Source organism: Diospyros lotus, chromosome 10 (assembly GCF_014633365.1).
Source record: "Diospyros lotus cultivar Yz01 chromosome 10, ASM1463336v1, whole genome shotgun sequence".
Taxonomy (NCBI): Eukaryota; Viridiplantae; Streptophyta; class Magnoliopsida; order Ericales; family Ebenaceae; genus Diospyros; species Diospyros lotus.
The window spans coordinates 6982318-7000041 of NC_068347.1; the positions used below are offsets into that span (position 1 = coordinate 6982318).

Here is a 17724-nt window from a genome sequence, read left to right on the forward strand (position 1 = left end):
TACTTTGGGCTTGGAAGCCAAATTGGTCCTTTTTTTATTTTATTTTTTACTTTTCATAGGGTCAAGTAAACCCTAATAATTTTAGATTCAAAGTGGCATTAGTCTTTTAGTGGACATCATCTAACAATGCTTGTATTTAATTAACGGAGTTAAGTATTCCCCATATCAAACCCTAACCATAAAAACAATCCCAATCAAAACTCCAATCATATCACACATACTATACTTATACTATTAAGGTTCTTAGGTTCGACCTGGAAAATATAGGATTCTTCAATTGCAAATGACTTTGTAAATGTATGAGTTTGAAGTGAGATTTTGATTTAGGCTCTAGCTTGAATTTGATTTGGGTTGTTGAGGCTACAATTTTTATACTTGAATTGTTGTTAATCTCGAGTTTGGAAGTATAAGAATTTATTTGACATTTTTGAAAGTAAAAAGGTAAATTTTGTCATTAATCTAAAAGCACAAAGGCTTATTTGGCCGTTTCAAAAGTAAGAAGGTCAATTTTAATACTAGTCAAAAACTATAAGAGCTTATTTAGCCATTTTGAAAGAAAGATGACTAATTTGGCTCGTATGTTAAATTATATAGGTTATTGTTACATTTTATAACAAATTTTGCATTGGTTTTCTTATCTTTCTTTTTTTATTTTACATCATTTTTTTTTATAACTCAGGTTTCAAATTTTGTCTGACTAGTCCTGGGGACGGATGACCTTTTCCTCAGTTCGTCCGTCAGATAAACCCGAATGTGATCACCAGGGGCGGAGCTAGAATTTTGATTCGGTAGAGGCAAATTTAAATACAAAAAATATAATTTTAAAAATAAGATAATAATGATAATATTAAAAAAAATTATGATTTTTCATACTAGAAACTACAATTGTTCAAGAAACTTAGCTTGATTATTTGAATCTTTAGACTCGTCATGATCACGAAAGGATAGTTCTTACTGTAAAAAAAGTCGAATACAATCAATTGATACATTTAGACAAATTCGATAATCACACAATGTTTGTTCTAATTGTTTGAAAAAAACTGTCTTAATATTTTGCTCTTGATTCATTAAGTTTTCATAGTTATTTCGAGATTAATTATGTGTACTATTAGCATATCCAACATGAACTTAAACTATATCTTTCTTTTTTTTTTTTAAATTATTGAACCCTTCTTTCACAAAAGAATCACATTCTCCTTGTTCCCTATTATTTGTTTTAAAAAAATAACAATATAAGCAAAATACTACATCTTTATTTATACTATATTTTAAAAAATTATCAAATTTATTGAACCAAGATGGAATGAATTATTTTGATTTCGAAACTAACACAGACCTCTTTATAAGTAGACTCTTATAATTTGATTTCGAAAATTAATATTGTAATCCATTATTGTAGTTCTTAACCTGAGATCCATAGAAAGTTGTGCAACACCAATTTGCTCAATGCTTGTTTTGTTAATTTGTTCATTTTTTTCAATATAAATTTCTTCCATACTTGCTTTCTTCGCTTCACAATTTTTTTCAATACTTAGCTTTATTTGTATCATCATTGTAAAAAAATAAAATTATGTGCAAATTATAAAAAATGTTGTAATGGTTACGATTGGGCCATTATCTACTTGCTTTCTTCAATACTTTTTTTTTTTATTTCTATTAGTAAAATATAATATAATTTTTTTATTTCTAATAGTATATTATTGTAAAAAATAAAATTAAAACAAAATGGCCCAGTGGGCCTCACGTGGCTTTGCCCTGACGATTATAACTTATACACACATAGAATAGGACATTCAATTCACACATCCACATAGAACAAATGCTACATCGATTCTTTTTGATTGTAAGCAAGGGGGACAACTTAATATTTTATTTTATTAATATTTTCTATTTTTTGAGTGAAAAGATAAGCAAGTATCACTAATCCTTGAGTGTATATAGATATTGGGCATGTTTGTTACAACTTAAAAGCTATAACTTTTAGCTTTTAACTTCAAAAAAGTGAGAGTGTAGTGTTTGTTTTAACTTGTAGAATTCTAACTTATAGCTTTTACTAGCTTTTAGAAATGGTAGAAACTAGCTTTTTCAAAGCTGGGGTACCCCATCTTCTACAGTTTCTGATTAAACAGTAACATTTTTGTGACAATTTTGCCCCTATTTTTAACAAAGAATTACTCTTCTGTCCACGCAATCAAGGGTCTCTCTTCTCCACCATCATCTCCATTTTTAGATCTCTTCTTCTCTCTCGCCATCTCCCTCTCTCTCTATACACTAATTAATTTTTTTTATAACACTTGAAAGTTATATATATACACTAATTAATTTTTAAATTATCATTCTATAACTATTAAGGATATTATGGATAATTACACAAAAATAAGTTATTTTACAGTTTATGGTATCAAATACCACAACTATTTAACTACAACTTCTAAGAAACTACAACAAACAAATTCACAATTTATTCTAAGTTTTAGAAGTTATAATCTGAAAAGTTAAAAATTATAATTTCTCTAATTAAACTGTAACAAACGAGGCCATTATACTTGACTTACGCCCTACTAATGAAATTATGCAAAACAAGATTTTGGCTACCAATGAAAAGCATTATATATTCTAACTACACCAACTATTGCAAACTATCATATCATTTATAATACTGTTGTCAAATTTTAAAGATAGTATCATCAATTCTTAAATCCTTCAAACCCAATTAGTAATAGATAAATTACAAAAACTTAAAAATAGTTTACAAATCACAAACCTAAAATACAAAATTTGAACTTACCATCACAATACCGATATAGTTGTCATATTTTAAGATGTTGTACGAAAATGAAAACGAAAAATAAATACAATATGATATGAAACAAAAAAGAAACAATGTCATTTTTCAAAAAATTAAGAAATAAAAATGCATAAATAAAAAAAATATAATTTTTAATATATAATATTATAAAAAAAGTTATTTAATCTAAAAAATTAACATAAATTTCATAATACATTCAAATAAATTTTTAAAAAATTTAAAAGTTTTGATTTAAGCACAAAAAAATTCCTCCTCTAACCTGGATAGAGAAGAAATTTTTTTAATATTACAAATTTTTTTTTTTTAAATTATAAAAATAAATCGATTTTTTTTAATGTTTTAGAAATGCAAATATTTTAAAAATGTCAAAACGATGAAACCTGGCCCACAAGGAGTCGAAGCGAGCCCGCATTAAGTCAAAATACTATCCTACCCTCAAATTTTACTTTGGGGGTAGAGGTAACGTCAGTGGCATTATCGTCACTTAAGTAAGAGACTCTCACACTGGCGAATACAAATCCGGTGCTTTGTTTGTTTCTGCCTCTTAAACCTCCAAACTCAAGAACAAGCTCTCTCGCTCTCTCTCTGTCTCGGAGCATCCCTATCGTCGCAGAGATGTCGCTCGGTTACGCAGAGAAGCTTTCTTACAGGAAGGATGTTGGCACCGTTGGAATGTCCCAGATTTTCGACCCGCCAGACCTTTTGCGCCAAAAAGTCGGTTTCATTCTTTCCCATTCATGTTGCCCCTTCCCCCTTTGCTGAATCGATTTTCGTCTCTTTGTTGTTCGTTGTTTTTGTAGGCACTTCTTGTTTGATCCCTTGGAAATATACTTATGCATGCATGTGAATCTGTGCAGAAAACTGTAGAAGAATGTTCGCTTGAATTTGGAGTTAATGCGTTTTGTTTTCGAAGTAGAACTGTAATTTTGACTACTGAGATTTCTAGGGTTCGTTTATAATAAGATTCAGCTTCTGTTCTGGCGATGCTTGTTGTTGGTAGTAGCGTTGTTTTTCGTTGAAGTGTTTGATGGAAAATGGAGGTAAACTAAATCCGTGCTTTTAGTTTGTTTTCGGTTAGGGATTTCTAGAAGCAGGTTTTTAATTCCAATTTTCCGTTAAAATGCTGCTAATCAAGGTGGAGGTATAGAATTTTGGTGGGGGCGGATTGATGAATTTTAGTGAGATAGCTGGGGAGTTTTATGTTCTAATTGATATTATCTATTTTATCAACTTGTAAACAGTTCTCACCAATTTGCAAGACATGATTGCTGTGTATGGGATAAAGCTGCGTGTATAACATTACGAGATTTGACATAAGCTGTGACTGTGAATATAGGGAATGGAAACTGGAGAAGCTTTGCCTGACTTTGATAATTTGTATTTTTTTATTTCTTTTTCTTTAAGTCAATTTTTGATATTTGGCATGGATTAACTGCTGATACATAGCTTTTGGAAAGTGCTTGCCATTGTCTTTCTTATAATTCCTTTAGAGAAGTTGGGGAAAAGAGCTGCTCATGTCTTCCGGTAAACAGGCTTCATTTATGGCATGGTAAAGATCAAGGGTCATATTTTAATCAAACGGCTTTGCTATCTACTCTGTGTACTTTAGTTTTGTTCTTTGCATCACCTTTGGCATTCCAAAATAGTGTTATATTTTTCTGGGTGCTTCTTATTACAAATTAAGCCATCTTTAAATCTCTTCTTGTTGACGTGTTAAATTTTGGTTGCAAGTTTCTTTTGATAAAAAGTAAGTTACTTGAAAACTGCAAAATGGTGAATGGAGTCTTCACCCTCAACTACAAAAATAAGGAAGATAATGGAATCCTTCAAACAAAAGGTAAACCTCTCTGTATAGTCGACTACTATCCTGTTTCTTTCTTGTCAAAAAAATCCATGTGAGATAGAATGGTGTAGTCAACCAAACAGAATGCCAATAGCCAGATGGGCAGATCATCTTCCAAGGATTTAAAAAAGGAAAAAAATGTACAGCAGATGTTGGCTTGACCTGCTAGAATCCTAGAATCATAAAAAAAGACCCCAAACATTTCTAGCTACTGGATAACTTACTACACTTACTTAAGTTTATTGATGTGCACATATAACACCTTACATGCATGACCACTCAAAGAAGGTAATTTAGTGAGGATCACTATTTTTCTAGACCACTTGTGAAGGAATTCCAAAGATTTCTTTGCAAGAAAGTCCTCCATAAAATGTCTGAACAATAGTTGAGCGCCATACATTATCTTCTCCTGCTTGCTTGTAGGATAATCTTGAAATAGGCCAAAGTGGAGTCTCAAGCATGGAAACTGCACTAGTCTCAAAGGAGAAGGTATGTGTGTAATGTGAGAATTTATTCACACATTTATTGGTCATAATTAAGTAATATTTTTAGTATTTTATATGTGTTTTATCTAGAATTGTCTAGTGTTTTGAATTTGCTTTACATATATTTAATTTCTAGTATTTCTTGTTATTTTACAAGAATACTACTTATTGTTTGGATTAAAAAATAAAAAATTATAAAGTTAATTTCAAAATTAATATTACAATATAAATAAAAATAAATATTATAATATAATTAAAGTTAATTTAATTAATAGTATATTAAATATTAAATATTATATTATATATATTATTATATTAAGTATAGTGGCGGGAAGTTGTGAACTAGGGCGACCTTGGATGTGCATATATATATATATATAATAATATTATGGAATTGGATGGAGAGACTTAAAAGAGATTAGAGATCTATGTTGCACAGAAACACCTCATAATAGCTGTTTCCTCGTTTTCAGAATGTTTCTGAAACGTTTTTTATTTCTATTTCGGACCCTATTTATGTTTATTTTTTTATAGAAATGTTCGTTTCCACGTTTCCGTTTCCTATCAGAAACGTTTCCCGTTCCCGTTTTCGTGCAACATAGTTGGAGATTGAGGCAGCGGGGGACTTAGGGGATTTGACAGAGAGGACTTTTGGGTGGCAACCATCAAAGGAATTAAGGAAGGGATGGAGGCTTGAAGCGGTAGAACTGCAAGGACTTAAGGAAGTCTCACACGGTAGCAGCAAGGGTGAAGCACGGATCTGAAGCATGAAGCTTCTTTTTCTTTAATTAATTTTCTTATGATTCGTATGCTGATTTGGGTTTTCTGGGTTAGAGACGCTTCTAGTTCTAACCATGGGAAGACAGTTGAGATTGGTATGGGATGTTTTGGTTTGGCACATGCAAGCACTCCGATGCTCAAGTCAATAAAAAAGTAAATGGGTAGAGTATTGGTAGGCTAGAAGAGAACATTCATTGGCTCTTGATAGAGTTGGTTTATATAGAGGGAAGAGAGGTCATCCTACGTGAGATGTTTGCATTAGGTGCTGCATGGTGATAGGACTGGTTACCTGGCGCCGATAAGGCTCCTTGACGGTGGCATCGTGCCGATGGGACCTTCATTAAAAAGGATGGGATCAGCCATTAATGAGGATGAGATCTAGAGCGAGCGGGAGAGAGCCCAACGGGCGGCTGTAATGATGTTGTTGCAGACTGGCGCAGGGCTAAGATTGGGTTGTAGGCCATGGATGGGCCAGGGGCCGAGATTGGGCTGAAACGGTCCAGGTCCTTTACTTTTATTAATTATCACACACTAGATTAAACAGATGTTGGAATCACAAAAGACAAAGCGAGGGCTGTATTGTCTTTGGCTTTCATGCAAATTGATCATACAATAACATATTCGAAACAACATTGCGTAAGCAAGTATTAACCTAGTACTTTACAAGAAAGTAGTTTTGTTTTTCGTTTATCTTAGCCAAACAACTATTCTATGTATACTACCATTTAGCAGCAAGAATAGAAAGAAAGAAAGGAAAAAAATTAAGTACCCTTTCTAAATTCGTCTTCTTCGGCCTTGCAATGGCGTCTTTAAGAAAGCGTTCGATGAAGTATAGAACGAAGAGACTGTAGTTATAGTTTGTATTGTCTTTAGCTTTCATGCAAGCTCACTGAAAGCTAAAGAGCACTACTATACCTCAATTATTCTCTGATGTATTGTCTGAGGAAGCTTCTGCCATATTTCGTCTGCAATAAAAAGTGGGGGCTGAGGGTCTTTTTGTCTAAAAAATTTCTACTGTTCTATCAGAAAGCTGCAGATTGATTCACATATTTCATGAATCAAGAATAAGATCATAAAAATGACTTTCATATAAAACAATTACACTGAAAGTTTATAAGAGAAATTGGTTGAATGGTGCATTTCTGCGGATTAAATTCTGTGAGTTATGCCTTATTCAACAGATACAAGATAAAATGTGAAGTAGCAAGCACTCCAATTGCCAAAGTGCAACAAAGTGACATAATTTGATGATATGATCAATAAAAGCATATTGTTATTGTCTTATAGATAAAAACTCCATAATTTTATAGTCAAATCAAATGACTATGACATATAATCAAAAAGCTTTTGCTCAAATTCAGTGTCTTGCTATGAAAAAGGTGCGTCAAAACACAGAAAACCAATTATCGGCTGGTGCTTTGTAATAACCTAATTGCACCATAGTTATAAAGTCTAATTCTAATAATATAGGAAATTCTGTCCATGTTGGATTGCATCAACTACCCTTCCACTGTAGCAGGCCAACTTTTGAAAAGCTGATAAATAGCTTAGGAAACTAATGCATATAAAACAGTGAAAAAAGGGTTGCCGTACCACATAACACAATAAGCTATAAACAATTAACAGAGTTCAACAAACTTCTTTATATTGCGAAACAATGAACTGTTGGAGTGAAGTTTTAAAGAATCTAGATGAAATAAAATTACTCATGATTTATCTTCTTTATCTGGCATGCATATTATGACCAAACTCCACTGAGAATTGCAAAAAAAAAAAGACAAAGCAGAAATAAACATCAATGCTAGCTCAGAAATTTGAAGAGTTCGTCTATATTCCCAAGAGTATTGGCTTCATCATGACATCATCATACATGAAAACACAGAATCTTGAACATAGATTGGAATTTAGAAATCTTAAAGTTCGTCACTTTTCACCTTAATAAGCAGCAAAGACTTCATTCTCAAAGAGTATTTAAATTCTAACCTTGAATAGCTTCAGCATTAACCACACAACTTACTGTTCATTAATGGGTACAAAAATATATGCTTTCTCAAATATATTGATGCCTTTCCACCATCTTCTAAGCTATGTGACTCGATTTTCCTACATTCTACATTATTGAAAGATAAACAAATTATGCAAGACTTCATAGGAAATTACACATTCAAATATAGAATCGCAATGAGGAGTAATACCTTTTTTTGGACTTCTTGCAGCAACTTTGTGTAAAAAAAACGTGCTAAAATAATGACAATCAAACCTTTTTGCACCCATTGAAGATGCTTGATTCTCTAGATACCTACACAGAGCAACACCACAACTTGATTATTGAATAGGTAGAGTTTGATAATGATAACAAAAATTTAATCCGATTCCTATATTGACTTACCATATGTAAAAAATCATTACATTTGACGTCAAGAATAACTTGGGAGCTAAACAGTCCAAGTCCACATTAAAAATTTTTACCTGAGAACTATCCCCATGCTTCATGAATTTAGAAGAAAAATAAATAAATTAGTATTTGTAAATAAGAATTTTAGATCAGTATTTGAAATGTATCATTCATATCTTGTGTGCCCTTGGTCTTCATCTTTTTTCTTGGACACTCCAGATATAAATTTAACCTTATCCTGAAAAAAAAAAAAAAACAAAGAAAGTCAAGGTATTGAGTGTTAGAAACATGAAGGAACAAAAGACAACTATGTCCAAACAAAAGACAATGCTATAGACTATTGCAACCTAATACACAGGAAGAAACAAAAGACACTACTGCACCTTCTTGAAAGTCGGGGTATATTTGTTTGGTGGTCTGAGAGAGCTTTTGGGTCTCAAATTCATCAACTTGTCAATCATCTGACGTTTGCCAAGATTTTTAAGGAGCTTGGTGTCCCATTCTCTTGTCCACCTTTTGCCGACTTCTACATTCGCAGGAGGATTGGGAGGGACCTCTCCATGATCTTGTTTCAAATTTTTCCTCTATAATCTCGTTTTCTCCTGCTATAGACTAAAAGTCTTTTTGGGAGTAGAAGAGATCTCTGCATTAACACCTTCAGCCCCTTACTCAACATCATCTACAATATTGCCATTTTCATCCCACAGCTCTACCAAACCATCATTGAGAAATTTTGTGCTGATTGGAACATTTTAACAGGAAAAGAAAATTGGTGAATATTTTTTTTCCTCGGTAAGAAAATCTTTTTAAATAGAAGAAAAATGAGAAGTTACTAAAGATAACATATTTATCTCTATTCCTTCACAAATAATTGGCCTTTAAGTACTGGAGCTTAAAATTTCTCCAATTTTTATCCTTGTAGGCACTTTCCTTTGTTAGTTTGAAGGACTTATGTAGTCACTTTAGAGCTTCATTCAAATCTCTCTCTTCAAACTGTTGTAAGTCAAGGTCAGGCCGATTATAAACTACACTACCAAAACATATGCATGACACTTAAGAAAATGTCACCCATAAATCCTCTTTTTGGTCATCATTCAACAAGTCTTTTAATTTATCATATGGCTTCATTATTATTTGTGAAATAAGAAAAAAAAATCAATTTCGTTCAAAAGAGAGTAGTAATTGCCATAACTAAGCACAAAGATAACTTACGTCATTCGACTTTAAAGAACCAAGGAAAGTAATGTATTGCTCAATGGATCTCTTTCCTGTCATGTTCTTGAAAGGTTTATTGGCTATCTTAATCCATGAAAAAAAGAGTGGAAAATAGTTATTTGGTAAAGAATTTTCAGTTTCTCCAGTATCTCCATTTGAAAATGTTTTATACACTCTAGTACGAATACCTGTAGAAAAAGAAAAACTTTAGTATCTCCTCAAAAAAGTATGGATAGTAAAATTCAGAATAGCATATTATAAATCTTAGTGAACTATAATTGTGAAGCTTACCAATAGAGCGTATGAAAATCCTTTAAGAGAAGTTGAGGACTTTCTTTGCTCTGGTATGGAGTTCTACAGTTGTGAAAATGCAACGGCACCCAATGCATATGAATTTACTTTGTCTAAGCTAAGAAAAGGTAAAAAAACTACTGACACTGTGTCCCTTGATTTTGAAGTTATCAGCAAACTTTCTATCAAAAGCAGCAAATATCCCTTCACGTAGAATTCTATGTTGTCCACTTCCTTTGGGTTAACTTCAAATTTCTCTTTAAGCTGAGCAAGAGAAAATTTTTCATTTTTATTCACTAATTCTCTTACTGCCTCTAGATCTAACCCCAAGTGATCCATGCATGCTTTAACATTTTTGCTACTCTCGAAACTCGATACGTGATATCCATCAATCTGGAGCCCAACAATGATGAAATGATATTAGGCACGATACTTAGTATAAAATAATATTAGGCACGATTGGTATCTTCTAATAGCTCTAGTAAAGAAGTGTCGGATAGTGAAAAGGGGTTTAGTATTCTTTTTTGGAAAGAAAAGGGTTGTTTTCACTTTGGGAGATATGTTCATCATTGCTAGGCTCCAGATTGATGGCTACCACATATCAGGTTTCAAGAGTAGCAAAAATGTTAAAGCATGCATGGATCACTTGGGGTTGGATCTAGAGGCAGCAACAGAATTAGTGAATAAGAATGAAAAATTTTCTCTTGCTCAGCTTAAAGAGAAATTTGAAGTTGTCCCAGAGGAATTGGACAACATAGAGTTCTACGTGAAAGGATATTTGCTGTTTTTGATAGGAAGTTTACTGATAACTTCAAAATCAAGGGACACAGTGTCAGCAGTCTTTCTACCTTTTCTTAGGTTGGATAAAGTAAATTCATATGCATGGGGTGTCGTTGCATTTTCACACCTGTAGAACTCTATACTAGAATAAATAAAGTCCTCAACTTCTCTTAAAGGATTTTCATATACTCTATTGGTAAGTTTCACAATTATGGTTCACTAAGATTTATAATATGCTATTCTGAATTTTACTATCCATACTTTTTTGAGGAGATATTGTTGGAGATACTAAAGTTTTTCTTTTTCTACAGGTATTCACACTAGAGCGTATAAAACATTTTCAAATGGAGATACTGGAGAAAACTGAAAATTCTTTACCAAATAACTGTTTTCCACTCTTTTTGCCATGGATTAAGATCGCTAATAAACCTTTCAAGAACACGACAGGAAGGAGATCCATTGAGCATTACATTACTTTCCTTGGTTCTTTAAAGTCGAAGGACGTAAGTTATCTTTGTGCTTAGTTATGACAGTTTTTACTCTTTTAAACGAAATTGATTTTTTTTTCTTGTTTCACAGATAATAATGAGGCCATATGATAGATTAAAAGACTTGTTGAATGATGACCAAAAAGAGGATTTATGGGTGGCATTTTCTCGAGTGCCATGCATATGTTTTGGTAGTATAGTTTATAATCGGCCTGACCTTGGCTTACAACAGTTTGAAGAAAGAGATTTGAATGAAGCTCTAAAGCGACTAGATAAGTCCTTCAAACTAACAAAGGAAAGAGTCTACAAGGATAAAAATTGGAGAAATTTTAAGCCCCAATACTTAAAGGCCAATTATTTGTGGAGGAATGGAGATAAATATGTTATCTTTAGTAACTTCTCATTTTTCTTCTATTTAAAATTTTTTTTCTTATTGAGGAAAAAAATATTCACCAGTTTCCTTTTTTTGTTAAGGTGTTTCCAATCAGCACAAAATTTCTCAACATTGGTTTGGTAGAGCTGTGAGATGAAAATGACAATATTGTAGATGATGTTAAGCAAGGGGTTGAAGGTGTTGATGCAGAGATCCCTTCTACTCCCAAAAAGACTTTTAGTCTATAGCAGGAGGAAATGAGATCACGGAGGAAAAACTTGAAACAAGATCATGGAGAGGTCCCTCCCAATCCTGCTGTGAATGTAGAAGTCGACAAAAGGTGGACAAGAGAATGGGACACCAAGCTCCTTGAAAATCTTGGCAAATGTCATAAGATTGACAAATTGATGAATCTGAGACCAAAAAGCTCTCTCAGACCACCAAACAAATATACCTCGACTTTCAAGAAGGTGCAGCAGTGTCTTTTGTTTCTTCCTGTGTGTTAGGTTGTAGCAGTCTATAGCATTGTTTTTTGTTTGGACATAATTATCTTTTGTTCCTTCATGTTTCTAACACTCAATACCTTGACTTTCTTTTCTTTTTTTTCAGGATAAGGTTAAATTTATATCTAGGGTGTCCAAAAAAAAAAAGATGAAGACTAAGGACACACAAGGTATGAATGATACATTTCAAATACTAATATAAAATTCTTACTTACAAATACTAATTTATTTATTTTTTTTCTAAATTCATGAAGCATAGGGATGGTCCTCAGGTAGAAATTTCTAATGTGGACTTGGACTGTTTAGCTCCCAAGTCATTCTTGACGTCAAATGTAATGATTTTTTACATATGGTAAGTCAATATAAGAATCGGATTAAATTTTTGTTATCATTATCAGACTCTTCCTATTCAATAATCAAGTTGTGGTGTTGCTCTATGTAGGTATCTAGATAATCGAGCATCTTCAATGGGTGCAGGAAGGCTTGATTGTCATTATTTTAGTACGGTTTTTTACACGAAGTTGCTGCAAGAAGTCTAGAAAAAGGTATTACTTCTCATTGCGATTCTATATTTGAATGTGTAATTTCCTATGAAGTCTTGCATAAATTGTTTATCTTTCAATAATGTAGGAAAATTGAGTCACAGAACTTAGAAGATGGTGGAAAGGCATCAATATATTTGAGAAAGCATATATTTTTGTACCCATTCACGAATAGTAAGTTGTGTGGTTAATGCTGAAGCTATTCAATGTTAGAATTTAAATATTCTTTGAGAATGAAGTCTTTGTTGCTTATTAAGGTAAAAAGTGACGAACTCTCAAATTTCTAAATTCCAATCTATGTTCAAGATTCTGTGTTTTCATCTATGATTATGTCATGATGAAGCCAATACTCTTGGGAATATAGACGGATTCTTCAGATTTCTGAGCTAACACTGATGTTTATTTTTGCTTTGTCTTTATTTTTGCAATTCTCAATGGAGTTTGGTCATAATATGCATGCCAGATAAAGAAGATAAATCATGAGTGATTTTACTTCATCTGGATTCTTTAAAACTCCACTCCAACAATTCATTGTTTCGCAATATAAAGAGGTTTGTTAAACTTTGTTAATTGTTTATAGCTTATTGTGTTATGTGGTATGACAACCCTTTTTTCACTATTTTATTTGCATTAGTTTCCTAAGCTATTTATCAGTTTTTCAAAAGTTGGCCTGTTATAGTGGAAGGGTAGTTGATGCAATCCAACATGGACAGAATTTCCTATATTATTAGAATTAGACTTTATAATTATGGTGCAATCAGGTTATTACAAAGCACTAGCCGATAATTGGTTTTCTGTGTTTTGACACACCTTCTTCATGGCAGGTCATTGAATTTGAGCAAAAGCTTTTTGATTATATGGCATAGTCATTTGGTTTGACTATAAAATTGTGGAGTTTTTATCTATAAGACAATAGCAATATGCTTTTATTGATCGTATCATCAAACTATGTTACTTTTTTGCACTTTGGCAATTGGAGTGCTTGCTACTTCACATTTTATCTTGTATATGTGAATAAGGCACAACTCACAGAATTTAATCCGCAGAAATTCACCATTCAACCAATTTCTCTTGTAAACTTTTAGTGTAATTGTTTTATATGAAAGTCATTTTTATGATCTTATTGTTGATTCGTGAAATATGTCAATCAATCTGTAGCTTTCTGATAGAATAGTGAAATTTTTTTAGACAAAAAGACCCTCAGCCCCCACTTTTGATTGTAGATGAAATATGGCAGAAGCTTCCTCAGACAATACATCAGAGAATAATTGAGGTATAAGAGTGCTCTTTAGCTTTCAAAGAGCTTGCATGAAAGCTAAAGACAATACAAACTATGACTGCGGTCTCTTCGTTCTGTACTTCATCGAACGCTTCATTGAAGATGCCTATGCAAGGCTGAAGAAGACAGATTTAGAAAGGGTACTTAATTTTTTTCCTTTCTTCCTTTCTATTCTTGTTGCTAAATGGTAGTATACATAGTATTGTTGTTTGGCTAAGCTAAACGAAAAACAAACTACTTTCTTCTAAAGTACTAGGTCAATACTTGCTCACGCAATGTTGTTTTGGATATGTTATTGTATGATCAGTTTGCGTGAAAGCCAAAGACAATACAACCCCCGCTTTGTCCTTTGTGATTCTAACATTTGTTTAATATAGTGTGTGATAATTAGTAAAAGTAAAGGACCTGGACCGTTTTAGCCCAATCTCAACTCTTGGCCCATGGCCTGCAACCCAATCTTAGCCCTACGCCAGTCTGCAACAACATCATTACCGCCGCACCTTGGGCTCTCTTGCCTCGCTCTAGATCTCATCCTCATTAATGACAAATCCCATCCTCTTTTAATGAAGGTCCCATTGGCATGATGCCACCGTCAGGGAGCCCCATCGGCGCCGGATAACCAATCCTATCACCATGCAGCACCTGATGCAAACATCTCATGTAGGAGAACCTCTCTTCCCTCTATATAAACCAACTCTATCAGGAGCCAAGGAATGTTCTCTTCTACCCTACCAATACTCTACCCATTTACTTTTTTATTGACTTAAGCGTCGAAATGCTTGCAGATGCCAGACCAAAACATCACATACCAATCTCAACTGTCTTCCCATGGTTAGAACCAGAAGCGTCTCTAACCTAGAAAACCCAAACACTAACCGCCTCCCAGAATTAGCAACGTGACTAATGCAGCGAACGAGTTGACAACGACGCAGAGGGTAGTCGCTGCCAACACCACCAAGCTAGCCATACCCATATTCCCCCACCTTCTACATCTTTGTATTCTTCGAGCCATTTTTTCTCAAAATTCATTTTGGCCATACCTTTACCAGATGGCTTCTGCCTTGCCGGTACCTTGGAGCCATATGATGGCACCACCGACCCTCAAGAGCACCTCACCATGTTCAATGCCATGATGCTACTAAATGGAGGTACAGACCTGATCATGTGCTGATTCTTTCCTAGCATGTTGAAGAAGTTGGCCATGTTGTGGTTCTCCTCCTTGGAACCAAACTCCATCCAGGACTTCTCTAAGCTGGCCACCCGCTTCCTCACTCATTTTTCTACAAGCTGAGTTCACCGTAAGATGTCGGCCAGCCTTATCAACTTGAAGCAAGGTGAGCACAATCCACTTTAGGCGTTCTTGAACATATTCAATCAGGACGCCATCCAAATCAAAGATCTTAACCCGACAGTTTCCTTGCATGCTATCATAGTCGAGCTAAAACCAGGGTTCTTCGTTAACTCGCTAGCTTAGAAGCCCCCCGTCGACCTAGACGATCTTAGAACACGGGCTGCGAGTTACATAAATATGGAGGCGTCAGTAACCCGACACAATGATATCTAGCCACAAACTCAACCATAGCCCGCCCACCAGCCAGACCTTCTACCGGGCACCAATGCAATCCTGAGAGAGATTCTGGCCTAAGGCGAGAAAATAAAAATCGCAACAGGGGACGAGGGAAGCCAACTTGGATCCCCGTACCACCTCAGTTGCACTATGATACCTACACCCCCCTCACATCTAGGTGAGATCAAATTCTTCAGAAGGTTTACAACTCAAGGATTATCCCACTCTTAGAAAGCTCAGAACAACAACCTCTCCGCGGCAACATCAATACCTACCACCACATGTTCGAACACACAACCGAAGAGTGTGTTGTCTTGAAAGATCAGATCGAGCGCCTGGTCAGGGGCCATCTTCGCCAGTATACTTACAAGACAGACCGAATGTGGTCCTCGCGAGGTAATCCGGACAAGCGAAGGAGACGCAGCCCCCAAAGGCAACCACAAATGGAGGAAAGGAGGAATGTTGGACCGCAACCCGCCAATCAAATAAGAAAAGTCATCGATACAATATCTAGAGGCTTCACAGGCGGGGGAAACTTAAGCTCAACAAGGAAACAACATTTCTAGGCAGTAATGGTGGTAAGCGATACTGAGAAAAGGTCAAAGAGGACAGCCCGACATCCGATGATCTCTTTCACCAATTGAGACTTTGAGGGGATTGACCAGAACCATGACAATCCTATGGTAGTCTCAGTCGTCACCGCTAATTTTTTGGCTAAAAAGGTCCTTGTCGATCAGGGGAGCTTAGCAGATCTGCTTTATTTGTCGACCTTTAAGAGATTGTAGATTCCTGATAAGAGCCTTAGGCCTTTCCATGGGAACTTGGTGGGCTTCTTTGGAGAACAAGTGAGCTTCAAGGGCTACATTGAGTTGCTTACCACATTTGGCATGACTCCTCTCCAAAATACCATCAATGTCAGATACCTGGTGATCGACTGCCCCAGCCCATACAATGCGCTACTTGGTCGCCCTTCTCTCAATGCCCTGGGCACGATAGTCTCCACCTCGCACTTAGCAATGAAGTTCCCAGTGTTGGCCACCGAAGTCGGGGTGGTCCATGCTGATCAAACAGAAGCCCGGCAATGCTACAACGACATCCTAAAGCCTTGAAACCTTGAGCTTCGTAAGGAATCTGACAATGGCCAAGACCTCCACACCGACATTCCCAGCACCAACTCCCGACCTCCCCAGAACAATATAAACATGGTAGAACTTGATCCTTGGAGTAAGCTTCCTAATAGTTGCCCCCAACCCGCAAAAGAGCTACTTGTTGTAAGTTTGGGACCTCGCCCCAAGCAAATAACCAAGATCGGCGTTGCACTCCCCTCCGACCTTAGAAAGCACCTGGTCAAGCTCTTACAACAAAATGCCGATCTATTCGCTTGGGCACCTATGCACATGCCCAGGATCGACCCCAACTTTGTCTTCCACAAACTGGCACTAGACCCACGCACCAAGTTGTCGTGCAAAGGAAAAGGAAGCTGGGAGAAGAAAAATAGAAGGTGGTGGCCGAGGAAACATCTAAGCTGCTAAAGGTTGGATTCATCAGGGAAGTGTTGTACACCACGTGGTTGTCCAATGTGGTGATGCTCAAAAAGGCTTCCAGTAAATGAAGGATGTGCGTTGACTTCACAAACCTAAACAAGGCATGCCCGAAGGACTTGTACCCCCTACCAAACATTAACATACTCGTCGATGGAGCTTCAGGGTACAAATATCTGAGCTTTATGGATGCATACTCGAGCTACAATTAGATAAGGATGCACCCAAAAGATGAAAGGAAGACGGCCTTTATCACAAAGAATGCCAACTTTTCCTATAAGGTTATGCCCTTTGGATTGAAAAAGCCGGGCCAACCTATCAGTGACTAATGAACAAGGTATTTTTCGAACAGATAGACCAAAATATAGAGGTGTATGTTGATGATATGGTGGCAAAAACCTCAGAAGGCAAAATTCACTACTCGGACCTGGCCAAGATCTTCCAGCAGATATGGAAGCATAATATGAGGCTCAACCAAGAAAAATGTGTCTTCAGGGTACAGGCAGGAAAATTCCTCAGATTCATGCTCACTAGTTGAGGCATAGAAGCCAATCAGAACCAATGTCAAGCTATCTAGAAGATGCGTAGCCCGAATACGATGAAAAAAATACAACGCCTGACCGGTAGAATTACCGCCCTGTCCCGTTTCTTCCCTAAACTAGCGGATCAAGCCCAACCGTTCTTTCAATGCCTCAAAAAGCCAGTAGAATTTTGTTAGACGGAGCAGTGCGAGGCCGCTTTACAAGAGTTGAAGCACTTTATGGCCACTCCCCCAATCTTGACAAAATCGAAGCCGAGTGAAGAGCTTCTACTCTTACCTCTCGATAATCGAG

The 17724-nt window shown here is 35.5% G+C and overlaps 1 protein-coding gene across 2 annotated transcripts; it reads left to right on the forward strand.

The window, feature by feature from the left end:
• Positions 1-3344: 3344 nt before the first annotated feature.
• On the forward strand, positions 3345-12880 carry LOC127811291 (uncharacterized). Of its 2 annotated transcripts, XM_052351023.1 has the most exons (7): positions 3345-3523; positions 5076-5141; positions 11015-11101; positions 12069-12132; positions 12217-12314; positions 12405-12507; positions 12593-12880. In XM_052351023.1, the coding sequence occupies exons 1-5, from the start codon at positions 3425-3427 to the stop codon at positions 12219-12221; spliced, it is 321 nt and encodes a 106-aa protein (XP_052206983.1). In that variant the 5' UTR covers positions 3345-3424; the 3' UTR covers positions 12222-12314; positions 12405-12507; positions 12593-12880. The 2 variants fall into 2 exon arrangements, 1 of the variants encoding a protein (XP_052206983.1); XR_008025630.1 differs by lacking the exons at positions 5076-5141; positions 11015-11101; positions 12069-12132; ... (1 more) ...; positions 12405-12507; positions 12593-12880 and adding an exon at positions 3667-5058.
• The last annotated feature ends 4844 nt before the right edge of the window (positions 12881-17724 follow it).

What these genes read in the sequence shown, in the direction of transcription:
- LOC127811291 (XM_052351023.1), top strand. Translation starts at nt 3,425, where the DNA reads ATGTCGCTCGGTTACGCAGAGAAGCTTTCTTACAGGAAGGATGTTGGC. An exon ending in CAGACCTTTTGCGCCAAAAA is followed by an intron (nt 3,524 to 5,075) that starts GTCGGTTTCATT and finishes GCTTGCTTGTAG; the next exon opens with GATAATCTTGAAATAGGCCA. An exon ending in GTTCTTTAAAGTCGAAGGAC is followed by an intron (nt 11,102 to 12,068) that starts GTAAGTTATCTT and finishes CTTTTTTTTCAG; the next exon opens with GATAAGGTTAAATTTATATC.